This window comes from Hemiscyllium ocellatum, chromosome 8 (genome assembly GCF_020745735.1).
Source record: "Hemiscyllium ocellatum isolate sHemOce1 chromosome 8, sHemOce1.pat.X.cur, whole genome shotgun sequence".
Taxonomy (NCBI): domain Eukaryota; kingdom Metazoa; phylum Chordata; class Chondrichthyes; order Orectolobiformes; family Hemiscylliidae; genus Hemiscyllium; species Hemiscyllium ocellatum.
The window spans coordinates 81,113,970-81,130,666 of NC_083408.1; the positions used below are offsets into that span (position 1 = coordinate 81,113,970).

The 16,697-nt window shown below is 40.9% G+C and overlaps 1 protein-coding gene across 2 annotated transcripts in view; it reads right to left on the minus strand.

Annotated features, from left to right (window-relative positions):
• LOC132818350 (kelch domain-containing protein 1) overlaps positions 1-13,685 on the minus strand; it is an 89,588-nt gene extending 75,903 nt beyond the window's left edge. For both annotated transcript variants that reach the window (XM_060829293.1, XM_060829292.1), the window contains exon 1: positions 13,523-13,685. In XM_060829293.1, coding sequence (XP_060685276.1) covers positions 13,523-13,618 — 96 coding nt within the window. In that variant the 5' untranslated portion in view covers positions 13,619-13,685. The remainder of the gene's footprint in view (positions 1-13,522) is intronic.
• Between the last annotated feature and the right edge of the window lie 3,012 nt (positions 13,686-16,697).

The window sequence follows — 16,697 nt, forward strand, 5'->3', positions numbered from 1 at the left end:
AGTCCATAATGCTTCTAAATTTTTTAGACATGCTTCCAGACACAGCTGACAATATCAGACATTGGATGCAGAAAGGTCTGATCCTGGCAAAACTGAAACAGCTGGTAGTGAAGGTAGGGCGGAAAAAAACCAAAGGGCTGTCACAACCAGAAATTGGGCCAGGCCAGACTAGATCACAGTACAGATTGGCATTTTATGGGGAATAGGTGTGACTTATCTCATGGAAAGATTGCCATCAGATACTCTACAAAAGGACGTTCAGGTGTTTGAAAATTAAGATGTTGGCGAAATAGTATGTCTGGTGCCCGGGATTAGATACAGAAACAGCCGTGTTGATGGAGCAGTGCCCAGAGAGCTAACAATGACAAAAATTATTGCCAGTAGCTCCGCCAAAGGTTCATAGGAACGACCAGGTAAACCCCAGACTCAGTCAAATGTGGACTGCGTAGGTTCTTTCATGGACTCCGTGTTCTTAGACATTGTGGACACACACTGAAAGTGGCTAGATGTGCACAGAGTTCATTCATCAAACATGGGAATGATAGAAAAACTGCATGTATCTTTTACAATATATGGACTCCCCTAACAGTTGGTCACAGATAATGGGCTATCATTTACCAGCAGGGAATATGAGTATTTCCTAAAGTGAAATGGTCTGGTAGAAAGAACAGTCCAAACTTTAAAGGCAGGCTTAAAGAAACAGCCTAAAGCTTCATGAGATACCAAACGGTCCTGGTTCCTATTTGAAATAGGACTACCCCTCATGCAACGACAGGGATAGCTCTAACGTTGCTAATGAGGAGAAGATACTGCATCAGGTTAATTCTGATCTTCCAGACAGGCATGAGGAAGATGGCACACCCAATGCTGGGCACAAGAACCCACTAAGTCAGACAGAGACATTTTACTTCAGGGGACCCAAATTTGGTGAAGGAACCAGATGAATGGCCATGTGTGGGTAAGAGACATGATCAGCATGAGGTCAGGTCCAGTGACGTATGAAGTTCAGGTAGGTGGATAGCCCTGAACAAGCATTTGAACAAAATGAAAGCTGCAAAGTCACAACCTGTGGAAGCAAAATGAGCCCAGTTCCTCAACAGGGAGAAAGTAAGGACTGCAGATGCTGGAGATCAAAATCGACAGACACTCTCGACCCAGCTCCTCAACAGCCTTTCCAACTGTTCTGGAAGCCATGTGCTCTTCCTCTCTGTCAAGCGTTTAAGGTGCCTTAGAATCTGAGAAGGACGCGACGGATATCTTTGCTGCCTGAAGAAGACAATTAACTTCTTCTGAGGTGTTCCAGGTGCAAGAGGCAAGCTACTGTGCATGTATTAGAGGCAGAGTTCAAAAAACCTGACCTGGTGCTAAAATGCCTCAAAGGAGCTATAGATGAATTGAAAAATGAAGAACCAGCCTAAATCGTCTGGCTTAGAGAGGGAGTGATGTCATGGTCGTAGAGAGGTCTGCCAGGTGGACCTCATACAGCGAGTGCATTGTTTGTAGCTGTGGAACTGGTCGAATCAGGGGACCTGGCTGACAGATATAGAACAGGGGTGCGGGGCACCACCACACACATATCACACCTCTTCTGAATCCTCTCCAGCTTGATAATATTCTTCTTATAAGTATTCCTCATGAATGTCCTGTTCTAGAAATCCTCAAAATGTTTCCTACAGAAATGTTTTCCCACTCAAATGATATTTCACACACATAGGCTTTAAGTTCTAAAACTTAAATGTTTATGGATATTCTTTTCGGAGATATTCAGAAAGTGTTAAATATATATAAGTATATATAATAAATATTCTATTAGTTCTAATATTACATCTTTTGACAATCTTTTTAGAACAACACTTTATTCATTCACTCAAAATGCATTGTTTAGTTCCAGTTATTAAAATTCCTAAAGAATCACAATTTATTTTTTTAAAAACTATTGTAACTGATAAGAACCCCTTCTACTTGAGTAGAGAAACATATGTTTAGGCTGAGCAAGGACAATCAGACAGATGCTTAATGAATGCATATGTTGCAGATTCAGAAAACTCCTCTGTTCATGAGATTAATCTCTAATTCGTGAACAATCCTGGAAGGTTGGCAGTCCAATGCTAACATTGTCAATCTTTTCTTGGACTTTTTAATTTTACCTGTCTTAAAATAACAAAAGATGTCAACTCATTTGTGGTAATAAGTGGAAACTTTTATTTTCAGATTAAAAAAAATTTCAACACCTACAATATGAAAACAGGCCATTTGGCCCAACCCATCCACACAGTCTCTGAAGAGTATCCCACCAGACCAATCCCCTCACCCTATCCCTGTAACCCTCCATTTCTCATGGCTATACACCTAACCTGCACATCTCTGGAACTACGGGGTAATTTAGCATGGCCAATCCACCTAGTTTGCACATCTTTGGAGCATCTGGAATAAGCCTATGTAGACATGGGGGCAAGGTCTGTCTGTGTGGACTTTGCACAGTCACCAGAGGGGAGAATCAAACTCATGTCCTCGGCGTTGTGACGCAGCAGAGCTAGCCACTGATCCACCAGACCACCCCACAGTGCTGCCCCATTCTCTGAAATGTTGTCAAAAAAAATTACAAAAGTCATATTTCTACAACAGGAAATACTCAGGTCTAAAAAGAGAAACAGAGTTAACATTTGAAGCTAACAATTTTGTGATAAAAGGTTGGAATGTTAGCTCTGTTGCACCCATGAGCAGTTAGATCTTGTGGCATGTAACTCATTAAGATGTAATCAGCCATGCCCATTCCAAGTGCTACTTTGAAAGTTCAAATCAACATGAATATGTCTCCTTACATCTTGTTGTAATGTAACTTTAAGCCATAGATGAAGTACTGTATACTGGACTCCGCAAAAACAATGGTTTGCACTGTTCAGCCATTAAAAAAAAAGAGAGCAAGAGAGCACGAGAGAGAGAAGGTTGGTGACCCAGGCTTGGTGGGGGTCCACAGGCATAAATGACTTGGAGGAATAAAGCAAATGTTATGAAGCCAAATTTATTGATGACACAAGAACGTGGAAAGTCAGGTTGCAAGAGGGATACAAACAAATTTTCAGAGATATTTTTAGGTTCAGGAAGTTGTGAAAAAGTTAGGAAATGGAGTATAATATGAGAAAATGCAAAGTTGTTCAATTTGGAAGGGAAAACAAAACAACAGTATTACTGAAATGGGGAGCAACTGCAAAAAGCTGCAACACACAGGCACTTTGGGGTACTTGTGTAAAAAACAGAAAACTGGTACACAGATTCAGCAGGTAAACAGGAAGACTAATAGAATGTTGGCCCCTATTTCAAGGGGGTTAGAATATAAGATTAGGGAAATCTTAACACTACTACACAAAAAACTGGTGAGACCACATCTGGAGTACTGTGAGCAAATCTTGATTCCCTTATTTAAGAGGAGGTATTTCATTAGAGACAGTTTAGAGAAGATTCACTAGACTGATCCCAGTACGAAGGCAGCAAAGTGGAGATGAAAATGGTCAGACCAGCCATGATGCTACTGATTGGCTCAAGGGACTAGTTTTGCATGGCTATGTGAATGATGCAGACATGGTGAGTTGAAGGGAGTGGTTCCTTTGCTGTATTGTTCTGTGTTCTATGAGGAGCCAAATAGCTACTTCTGCTCCTATTTCTTATGGTCATATGGTTCTCAATGAGTGGCTTCTAGCTTAGAAGACTTTCTTTAGGCTGAGCAAGGACAATCAGATATGCAATGAAGCATATATTGCAGGTCCACAAATTTGCTCTGGAAGGTTGCCAACCCTATGCCAACAGTTAAAATGTTTAAAAAAATCAGGGACAAGATAGATTATCAACTAAGTGACAAAATGTCTAATTAATCTTTGAATAAATGACAGCTTTATTCAAACATAACTAATGGTTACAAGAATAAACATAAGTTTTTTATGGTGATAACTGTCATATTTTCAAATTCTTTGGCAAGTTGACAAAGATTTCTTTTAAAAAAAAGCTAATTTCTATAGTATATTCACTTCCATCATAAGACCATAAGAGAAGACAAGAGTTTTAGCCTTCTCTTCTCCACTTCTAGTTTAAAGTCCTGTTGACCAGCATATTTACCCCTTTTTTGCTTGAACATTGGTCTCAGCTTGGTTCAGGTGAGACATATAGATCCCTCCTGTTCCAATACTAATGCCAGCGCCCCAAGAAAAAGGAACCCCTCTTACCCACACTACTCTTTTAGCCACATATTTACTTCCCTTATTCTTCTATCCTGGTGTCAATTTGCACATGGCTCAGGCAGTAATCAAGAGATTATAACCTTTGAGTACCTGTTCTTTAATTTGGCTCCTAGCACCCGATAATTCCCAAACAGGTTCACTTTCCTAGTCTTGCCAAGTAGTATAGTACAATAACTGGATCCTCCCTCTCCAGTCAAAGATATCACTTATCCTGGCACCAGACTCACCATGCATGGCTATCGATCTGCTTAAAAAAGTTTACTATCCATTCATCTAATTGTAGAGTCTGCTAAAACTGCCACTTGTCTTTTTGCTCCCCCCTCTTGAATGACCTCCCATACCATGCTGCAGTGGTTAGTTGGCTCTTCATCCCTGCAGCTCTCTTGCTCACCCACACAGGGAACAAGTACCTCATACTTGTTAGACAAGGTCAACAGCTGAGGTTCCTCTATTCCTGACTGCAGGATTCCTCTACCTTCCTCACTCACCTAATACTGCACCAGCCGTAAAGCACTTCAGTTTGTGCTGAGGCTGTGAAAGGTGTTATGTTAATGAGTGCCCTTTCACTATTCAATCAATATTATCCAAGAACTGCATGTATTAGCAATGCTAAATTTACATGAAACAAAATCATTATGGTATTTACATTACTCTACAATGTAATTGTAACAACTCACCTTTCATGACATCACAAAGAGGCTCAACTGCATTAACTATTTCAACAAGCCTGAAAACTTGCTAAACACACCAGAATCTATTTTCTTCTGACTCAATAGAGTATTATATCATTCACCTTAAGATATTTGGTATTTACTAGTGACTCAAGTAATAAGATCCTGAAGGAACTTAAATTTACAACTCATCATATGTAAAGTATTGCCAAAATGATCCTGAAATGAAACTTGCTAATTGATTTTTTTCCGTCTTTTATTTATCACTCCCTCATCGACAAACCAATCTTCTGCAAAACACACTACTTCTAGCAGAGGTCCGCGATGGTTCACAATCTGATATGCCTCATTTAATAATTCACCCAACATGACGACTGAGAACAGAAATTTAATTAGGTCAGGATGGTGGCATCACACATTTCCCAAAATCGGGGACCTAGATCAAACAACACACGATAGTTGTTAGTTTCAGTTCTTCCAAGAGCAGGTGGTACAAAATAAGATCCATGTATCTTAATAGCGTGGCAATTTAACAATTTTGTCATGTGTAACCCGACAACCCCGATTTTAAGGTTCCAACTATCTGACCAACTGCAAGAATGTTTTATCCAGTATTAGATTATATCGAAATATATTGGAACATTAGTTGTAAAATACTGGGCGTTGAACAGTCCCGCGCTTTCTCAAGGCGCAAACACGGCTTTACTGGATCAGTAAAATGGCACTTACCACGTAGCCACCCCACACATAAAGAAATCCGTCGTTAAAAACCGCGTGGTGGTGGTTTTCTTGTATTCTCCGTGACCAATACTGGGATTCAGCCATTTTCCCTCAAGTCAACCTTCCGGCGTCGTTTTTTCCCCTCGTCCCACTCTCGACGCCTGTCTCCGTGACACTCACACCCAATCACATGCGGCTACCTCGCAGTACAGCGCCTGGCCAATCAGCACCCTCAGCTCGTTCCCTTTCAGTACCCGAGCCAATCACATACCGGCCGCACAGTCGCTCGTGGGACGTCACTACGGTGACGGAGCCCGCACGTGCTGCCGTGGTAGCCGTTGGAGTTTTAAATTATTAGGCCTGTGGTGTGCTCATTGGTACGTCACCATCACTTTCTTCAGTCATCTAACATTCATGGTACACTTTCAGTTTCGAAAAGTCTGCTCGAAAAATAACAATGGCCGGGGAAGGGAAAGAAGGAGAAAGCAACCAATAGAAAATGCACGGTTGTTTTGGTTGGCAACAAAGTGAGGGTTCAGATGGTGATATCCTCGCTCGCGCACTATTTTTGGTATGCAAGGCCAGACTGCCATTTAAAGTGTTGTGGTTCGCAAAAGGGCCACAATGATCTAATGTACTAAATCTCAATTTAAGTTACCCCTTTTAGGGAATGAAAATTGAAAGAGGCCAATTTTTCATAACTTTCCAGTCAAAAGCAATCTTCTGCCATATCAAGTTCCAACATTATTGCCTTTCTACGTGGCATTTGTTGCTTTCATTAAAAAGTACAATATGAATCTAGAACATCACTGGCAAAAATATTTTTGCCCAGGTCAAATTATATATTGGGATTTCTGCAGGGAGTTGCTGACCTCCTGTCCACATCTAAGGCACAAGTTAGGCATGCTGATAGAACACACTCCAGCTCACTGGATGAATGCAGTTCTAAAAACAGCACACATGACAAAACACCCCACTCGATTGGCATCCCATTCATCAACAAACACTGGCAATTCTTTATACCATGGACAATCACAGAACTGTTGTTGTGATGCAGAAAGCCTTTGACCATTCACATCTGCACCAGCTGTCTGAATAAGCATTGTGACTCAATGCCATTCTTCTGCCTCTTCCTCCAGTAATATACACATTTTTCCTATTCAAATGATCATCTAATGTCATCCTTAATCACTTGAATGATCCTGTCTCTGCCACATTTCCACCTAGCATTTGGAATGCGCTAAGCGCTTGCTGTGTAAAAAATATTTCTCACATACCACATTTGCTTCTTTGCAAATTAGTATAAAAATCGGTGTCATCTGGTGAGTGGGAATGTATTCTCTCCAGTTACCCATTTCAAAAGGGTGAAAATGAGAGTACAGAAGCATTATGTTCCTGTCAGAGTGAAAGGTAATACTGGTAAGATTTAGGAACAATGGATGATTAAAGATTGAAGTTCTAGTAAAGAATAAAAAAGAATCAGATATAGACAACAGGGACCACCTGTGCGAGGAAAATCTCATGTTTCACCAACTTGATTGAGTTTTTTTAAAATAAAGTAGCTGAAAAGATTGATGAGGGCAGAGCAGTAGACTTTTTTTAAACTTGGATTTTAGTAAAGCCTTTAACAAACTTCCACATGGTAGACTAAATCAGTAAAATAAGATCACATGGAAATGAAGGTGAGATTGTCACCGGGTACAACGAGCTAGCTATCACTTGGATCCGTACACACGGACAATGATGGACACAAATTCAACTGGAACAATGTATCTGTCAAATCAAACAGAGACATGCACAGGAATTCCTGGAATCCCATAGTCAAACAAAAACTCCATTAGCAAACATGTAAAGTTGGACCCCATATATCTAAAGAAACAGAACCACCAACCCAGCTGAACCACACACAAATAGCAAACAGGACAGAACATCAATGCTTCACCGGAAACACACTGATGTTACTTAGAATGGTGACAAAACATCTGTGACCAAACTTACTAGCTCAGCAAGTCAACAACCTCACCCACAACCTGAGCTACAAACTTCTCGAATACTCTGAACTCCAGTGAAGAATTTTTGAATTTTAACATTTTAATTGAAGTAATTTCCAGAAACCTGAGAGATTTAAAAGCCAATTCAGTCTCTCAAACCACCTCAGTGAGCAAATTGTGATGATATTAACTAACAAAGTGTCATTAAAAATACTAACATTTAAAAAATTTAATCCTAAAACTAGACATTAAAAATAAGGATTTACCTAGAAGTTTAAAATTAATAGTTCCCTAAAGTTTAAACATTTAATAACTATAGCAGTGTAACTATCCTTCCACTATTAGTGTTCACATTGGTTTATCTGAGGGGTCTTGTTTCACAGTAGTGTCCCTATCTCTGGGCCAGAACATCCAGGTTCACCTGCTTCAGAGCATAAAGGAATTGATTTTTTTAAAAAATACATACACTATCGAATAACAGAGGCAAAAGCGAAATCAGAAGTTGTCTCAGTACATCTTATTGAAAGCAGCAGCTAGTGAAGAGGACAGTGGATACAGTCTCTACTTCCACATCTTCACACCATGCTTATGCTTGATTCCAGGGTAGGAATTATGTCTGTGACGACAGAAGCATCTCAATCCAAGAACTACTTTGGCACAGGACACAACCTGGTGCGGCTTTGATCTTCCACAATTAACAAGCAATTCTTAACTCGTTCTCCTAATATAGCTGATCGTGGACAATCAGATAGTATTGTGGCCATTTGCCAGTACATGCTCCAAGCTCCTGCTGCCATATTTCTAAATTATGACCCATGCGACACAAATATTTTCCAAAAAAAGACTCAACTACCTCACATTCAATTTATGCAACATTATCCTTCATTCTTAGCAGGACTGGAGATTCTCCAGTTAAGAGCTCTCAGGAATTCAGGCAACAAAATATTTGGGAGCCCACTTGTTCCCAGGACAATTTCTTCCACTAAAACAAACATTGGAAACTATATGAAGACATCCATAGTATACACAGCATCAAAATAAACAGATTAATATCAGGATATATTCAACAAAGCAACTTTGTTTTACCAAGAGGTCCCATTCTTGTCAGTGGCTCCTATAAAAGTGTGTTGCTGTGGCACTTCTGAGCCTACACATGTGCAAATCTTTTTCTCTCGGGCTGCAAAAGCTGCTGAAGCCACAACCAAATAAAACAATGATAATGTTTGAACTGACTGATTCAACAAATTACAAAACATCTCTGGAGGTGGCAAGACTTGAACCCAGGCCTTCTGGCTTAGAAGCAGAAACACAACTATGCGTCGCAAGAGCTTCCCAGTCCAACTTTTAAAACAGCAGCACTGGTTTACAAAAGGCCACTTTTGCAAGAGGAATTCCAATTCCCATGTTACTGTCAACAATCACGTTTTCTGCAGCAGTTTCAGGGCAATCACCAGTTTTAAAATGAAAAACTGAAAGAAAATGGCCGTTTGTGAAAAACTGTCAATCTGGCATCTTTGCAGGCAGGATTTCCTCGCAGGCCTGTCCGAATAAGGACAGACCTTTTTCTAGGGACTGAGAGTCAGAGGTATAAGAAAACTCAACCAACATAACAGCATCCGCCAGACGTTGTAGCAAGGGACAAGCATAAAAATACTAGAGATCCTTGAAACAGTGAACAATGGAGCCTATCTAGTTAATGGGAATAATGACTCTAATATGAAAACAGTTTGGGAAGCTCCATGAAGTCATCAAAACTTCAGTTAAGTAAATTTGGGACAGTATCGACCCTTTTGTTTCCACGAATGAAGAGATCAAACCAGCCCCAGCAATCGCCAGAGATGCTTTGTGAAATGTAATTACCCGAGGGGCGGAGCTGGCTGATACTTTGGAATCAGACTCTTTCTTTTTCACTCTCCTCGCTGAGTCTCTGGACACCAATACTTTGGGGCTGAAGACACTGACATTGTCTGTGACTTCAGAAGTCTCTCAAAACATCCAGGGCAGAGAGGAAGCTCCACCAGACAAGCAGCAAGTTCCTTGGAGACTGTGAGAACTCTTTTCAGGCCTGGGATACCCGTACTTTGGAGTAGTTGGTTAAGCATAGGGGGTGGGTGGTTGTGCAATCCTTAAAGTACAAGTACCCTATAAATTGTGCAAGGTTAAAGATTTACATTGTGTCCACTCGGTAGAATCATAGAGATGTACAGCAATTTTCTTATTTTTTTTATATCACAGCATAGAGTACAAGTTTCATTGAAGTATTGTACGGATTGGGAAAGTTGAATTTTCTTCTGTAATAAAGCTCATTGGTAATTTTGAACTCATTTGAGTCCATCTGTGCTCCTTCTGGGTACACCAATTCTGGCTGAGATCACAGCAGATCGTAGACTAAAATTCCAGTGTCAAGAACCGAAGGGTAATCTGGGCGATTGCTGGTCAGGATAAGCTGTGTGATCTCTCTCTCTCGGGGGTACTGCCCAAGTGGGTAAGTACTAGGTGGTCGTTGTCCACCAACGAAAGGGAATCACCAGGCATTAATGGCAGTCGCAATTATTGTATGGAGATAAGTTCCGACTTGCTGGTCAGGCTATAAACAGAGTTGAGAAGCTTGAGGTTCTGGATGTAGGTTTGCTCGCTGAGCTGGAAGGTTCATTTCCAGATGTTTCATCACTCTACTAGGTAACGTCTTCAGACGATGCACTGCTGATAATTGCTGCTTTCTATTGAAATGTTTGGGTTGGTGATGTCATTTCCTGTGGTGAAGTCACTTGCTGTTCTTTTTCTCAGCAGGCGGTAGATGGGGGTCTAACTCAATGTGTTTATTGATGGAGTTCCAGTTGGAATGCCATGCTTTTAGGAATTCTCATGCGGATTTTTGTTTGGCTTCTCTCAGTCAAAGTGGTGTCTTCTTCATCTGTATGTAAGGATACTAGTGAGAGTGGATCATGTCTTTTTGTGGCTGGATGGTATTATTGTATCCTGGTGACTAGTTTTCTGTAGTGTTTAATACAGTCCTTGCAGAGAATTTTGTAAATGACATGAGTTTTGCTTATTGTCTGTAATAGGGTCTTCCAAGTTCATTAGCTGCTGTTTTAGTGTGTTGGTGGGTTTGTGGACTAAGCTGCCCAGAGGTCTGAGTAGTCTGGCAGTCAGTCATTTCTGAGATGTCTTTGATGTAGGGGAGAGTGGCTAGGGTTTCTGGTCATGTTTTGTCTGCTTGTTTGGGTTTGTTGCTGAGAAATTGGCAGACGGTGTTCATTGGGTACCCATTCATTTTGAATACACGATATAGATGATTTTCCCCTGCTCTGCAGTGTGTGTTGGCTCATTGAAATAATGTTCTGATGCAGCTTAGTTTATGGATATTGGAATGATTGCTTCTGTAGTTCATATTTAATCCGTATATGTTGCTTTCCTGTAGACACAGGTTTGAAGTTCCCCAGTGGCTGTTTGCGCTACTGTGACATCTAGGAATGGCAGTTTGTTGTTGTTTTCCTCCTCTTTAGACAACACATCCATCTTAGGAGAAGCCAAACAAAGACCCGCATGAAAATTCCTAGAAGCCTGGCATTCCAACCAGAACTCTATCAACAAACACATCGAGTACGACCCCATCTTCCACCCCCTGAGAAAAAAACAGAAAGTGACATCACAAGACATGACATCACCAACTCAAATAAACCCAAACATTTCAATAGAAAGCAGGAATTATCAGTAGTGCTTCACCTGAGGCCCACTGAAGATGTTACGTAGTAGGGTGACAAAATGTTTGGAAATGAACCTTCCAGCTCAACGAGCAAACCTACATTCACATCCTATTAACAGTGAGTTCTGTTCAGCGCTGTCTCTCCAGGGGAGTTGCATTCCAGGATTTAAGTTTCAGAGCTTGCTGGAGAGGGAGACCTCCATTGTACTCAGCAAACCCCAGACACCAGCCTGAGTGCAGAGTAAAGGAAAAAGGCCCCTCCACACTGCAAGGTTCATTAGAAATGGAATTGCATACACTTTAAAGCAGAACTGTAGTAGTATGTGTTGTTGCCACAACTGTTAGGATGTTTGAACTTGTCTCTACGCATCATCCAAAAAGGTCAACTTTTGGCATGTATGCCAACCATCCATCACAAAGTATTAATAATGCTGAAAAATGCAATTTAATAAAGGTTGTTTTAAATAACAATTGTAAAAATGAATACAAGCAAATATGTCATCTTTCTGTTCATGAGGTGAACCAGACATTTGCTACTTTTGTTTATCAAGTTGTTCAGAGATGTTATTACAGGAGCAGGTGGGATTGAACCAAGGCATTCTGGCTTATAGGAGCAGACTCACAAGAGTCCCTTCTGCTAATTTTCACCTAATCCACATCTCCTTCTGATCAAAGATTGCAGAAATCAAGGAATGATGCACTATGCAGCATAACATTTTTTAAGCTGTAGCAGGTAAAGAACTATGAAGTTTGTGTGTAAAGCTGAAACTATCCTTTTACTAATTTAGAAACCCTGAATTAGGAAGAAGTTCCAAACTCTATCACAGCATACAAATAGTCCCCAATGTCTCTTTTCCTCTCCATCACTTCACTTAATTGCCCTCTCCTGTTATTTGTAGCATAAAGATTGTCACATAGGGCAGCTATGGGGAATGCCAAGTGACTAAAGGAGAAAATATGCATGGTAAACATCCTGAGTAAAAGGCAAAGTTTTTTCTCAGTATAGCTGATGCAAATTAGTCTGTAAAGCTTAGCTAATGGAATACTGTCATGTAGTCAACATTTTTAAATGTGTAGACTTCTTTACACTCACACTGCTACAATCGGTTCCGCAGAGAAACAAAATGATTTAATGGGTTGTTTGCATGAATTGTGATCGGACAGTAATTCTTCTGGAGCAAGAAATACATTTTCCATATTAACTTTCTTTTAAGATCCTATGCAAATAACGGACTCCACAGATTGTCCAAGGTCTGAACAACATTGTCGTTGTAATATGGTGGTTTTCTTTCAAATTACGGAAACCAGATACAAGTAAAGCTTATATACTAATCCTCCACTTAATAAGTGATCTTTTATTTGTAAAAAAGTTAGAAGTGTTTAACTTTTACAATGCTTGTGGCCTTAGAGGTATGTTATACGGTACGTTTTACAACGCAACGTCAATTATTTCAATAATACATCATTATATTCAATTTCTCCGAGACATGACAGACACCAAAAAAATCTAAAAAGCAGCAAGAAATGTGGAGAAAAAGTCATTGAAAACAAATCAAAATAAATTAACAACTGCTAAGTTATTGTTGGTATATTAACCCATCTGCCTTCATGATTTATCAGAACTTGCATTTTGGCCCAATTATTGACAGTGCCCGCCGCGCCGCTCCCCTCCACACCCACCCAACCCTCCTACATCCCGCTTCAATCATTCCCCCCCTCCGCAACCCCTCATCTCCCACTCTGCTCCCTCATTCATGTCATTAGATTGGGGCCCAAAATAAAGGGCAAATTGCGATGCCCTGTTCTGTAAACACTTCAAACCTTTCCAAAGATTGAAGCGACCAAGTGTACAACAGCAGAAGTGGTCAGGAGCAAGTTACTGCATATATGCTGGAGCCTGAACAACAGAAGCGGTCATGTTGCAGGGCGACATTTAAGTAACATCTGAACCCAATGCAAGGTGCCAGGGGCTATTTGATTTCCCATCTTCACACAATTCAAACCCCTTCCCAACCATTTCGCCAACCAGAGACGAATAATCAAAAACCTGCCATGAAAATGGAGGTTACGAGGTGATACTCGCCTTGGATTCGAGTCTACAAAGGCCGAACAGATGAAGATATAAAAGGGACAGGACAGAGACTCTGGGCAAAGGGTAACGCGATCCAAGCTGGACTCTGCTCACCAACCACGTAAACTTACCACATAACCACCCCACACATATAGATGGTTGCCAATCAAAACCGCACAATGGCCGCTCCTCTCCTCGGCCACCCAGTTAATGCCGGAATCGGCCATTTCCGCGCCTCTACTCCATCCGGGCAATAGGCAGCAGGGAAGATGATCGATCCGGGAAACCAGGCGTCTCTGAATACTGCAGCGGCAGCATCAGCTGCTTATAATTACAGAAACATGACCTATGTCTGTGCATGCCGCTGAATGCAGAAATGCGTTTCCTATTTTTATGTTGTTATGACTCCTATGATAATACAATATATGCTTTGATAATATATGTTCTTAGGCAGTCCCTTAGGATCAAGAATGATTTGCTTCCATATGGCTAGTTTAGTTCATAATCTGCAGATAGTGTCATATGTGGGGAGGCTGGTGACTGGAGGGACAGGTAGCAGAATTTCTCGGAGGTTTGTGCTGACCTCTCGAATTTGTCTCCTCGCATACTCCGGATAAAATCTCGGACGTGTTCAATGTCGTCTCAATTCAACCCCATTTTAGTCGATAACAGGTTAGATGCTCCCATGAGTTGACAGGGATATTCAGGAAACCTTTGAGGAGATCATGAAAGTATCTGTGCTATTGGCGTATACTTTTGTTTCAGGGTTGGTGGCCTTTTTATACTGACCTAATGATTGAGCTTGAGGAAGGCAGTTCTGCAGCTTCACATCATTACTTCTTGTTTTGAAGCTGATTATTGAATTTAACAGTCATATGTGTTCTTTATTGTATAATAATTCCCTTCATTCCTTTGTAATGTATTTGCTTCGATGAAATAGATCTGTTGTATCTTTCACGAAGTATTTTGCACGCCACATCAACATAACTCTAATAGAAAATGGGGGAGATACTAAATGAATATTTTGCATCAGTATTTACTGTGGAAAAAGATATGGAAGATATAGATTGTAGGAAAATAAATGGTGACATCTTGCAAAACGTCTATATTACAAAGGAGGAAGTGCTGGATGTCTTGAAATGGTTAAAAGTGGTTAATGGCTTCACTATCCTACCTACCTGGGACTCCACATTCCAGGAGCTATGAACCTGCACTCCAAGGTCTCTTTGTTCAGCAACACTCCCTAGGAGCTTACCATTAAGTGTATAACTCCTGCGAAGATTTGCTTTCTCAAAATGCAACACCTCGCATTTATCTGAATTAAACTCCAGCTACCACTTCTCAGCCCATTAGCCCATGTGGTCCAGATCCTGTTGTAATCTGAGGTAACCCTCTTCGCTGTCCACTACACTTCCAATTTTGGTGTCATCTGCAAACTTACTAACTGTACCTCTTATGCTCGCATCCAAATCATTTATGTAAATGACAAAAAGTAGTGGACCCAGTACCGATCCTTGTGACACTCCACTGGTCACAGGCCTCCAGTCTGAAAAACAGCCCTCTACCATTACCACCCTCTGTCTTCTACCTTTGAGCCAGTTCTGTATCCAAATGGCTAGTTCTCCCTGTATTCCATGAGATCTAACCTTGCTAATCAGTCTCCCATGGGGAACGTCGTCGAATGCCTTACTGAAGTCCATATAGATCATATCTACTGCTCTGCCCTCATCAATCCTCTTTGTTACTTCCTCAAAAAACTCAATCAAATTTGTGAGACATGATTTCCCACGCACAAAGTCATGTTGACTATCCCTAATCAGTCCTTGCCTTTCCAAATACATGTACATCCTGTCCCTCAGAATTCCCTCCAACAACTTGCCCACTTTTGAGGTCAGGCTCACCGATCTATAGTTCCTTGGCTTGTCTTTACTGCCCTTCTTAAACAGCGGCACCACATTTGCCAACCTCCAGGCTTCCAGCACCTCACCTGTGACTATCGATGATACAAATATCTCAGCAAGAGGCCCAGCAATCACTTATCTAGCTTCCCACAGAGTTCTAGGGTACACCTGATCAGGTCTTGGGGGTTTATCCACCTTTATGCATTTCAAGACATCCAGCACTTCCTCCTTTGTAATATGGATATTTTGCAAGATGTCACCATCTATTTCCCTATAGTTTATATCTTCCATATCCTTTTCCACAGTAAATACTGATGCAAAATACTCATTTAATATCTCCCCCATTTTCTGCTGCTCCTCACAAAGACTGCCTTGCTGATCTTTGAGGGGCCCTATTCTCTCCCTAGTTACCCTTTTGTCCTAAATGCTGGAAATGTAAAACAAAAATAAATTCTTCATAACAGTTCTGAAGAAGGGTTATTGGGCATGAAATATTAATGCTGCTTTCTCTTCATAAATGCTGCCAGATCTGCTGAGTTTCTCCAGAAATGTCTGTTATTTTTCTCAATCTATCTAGTTTTGCTATATAACTGTATCACTCCAGCCCAGGCAATGTCGTGGTGAATCTATTCTGCACCCTCCAGTGTAATATCATTGTTACCATCGTGTGGTACCTTAACTGCAACTGTACTCCATGCACTACTGCAAACTAATAAAGCACTTTATCTGTCTGTCCTGCTGCCTTCAAGGATCTGTGTGTGTACACTTTAAGGTCCCTCTCATCCATTGTACTTCCTAGGATCCTACTATTCAACGTGTCCTCCCTTTCCTTATTAATTCTCCCAGAATACATCATCTCACACTTTTCAGGATTAAAGTCTATTTACCACAGATCAGCCATCTGAACTACCCATCTATAACATGCTGTAGTCTGAGAGTTTCCTTCTCGCTATTTACCATACCACCAATTTTCATGTCATCTGCAAACTTACTGATAATGTCTCCTGCATTTGTGTCTAGTACATAAATAGCAAGCGACCCAACACTAAATCCTATATGTACACCACTAGACAGCAACTTCCAGCAACAAAAATACCCTTCGATCATCACTTTCTACTCACTGCCACAAGGCCAATTTTGGATCAAATTTGCCAAATTGCTCTGGATCCCACAGACTCTTAGCTTCTTAACCCGTCTGCCACATGGAGACCTTGTCATAAGTCTTCCTGAAGTCCATGTAGAATACATTGAGATAAATGCACGGTTCTGCATTTTGGGAAAGCAAATCTTAGAAGGACGTATACACTTAATGGTAAGGTCCTAGGGAGTGTTGCTGAACAAAGAGACCTTGGAGTACAGGTTCATAGTTCCTTGAAAGTGGAGTTGGAGGTAGATAGGATAGTGA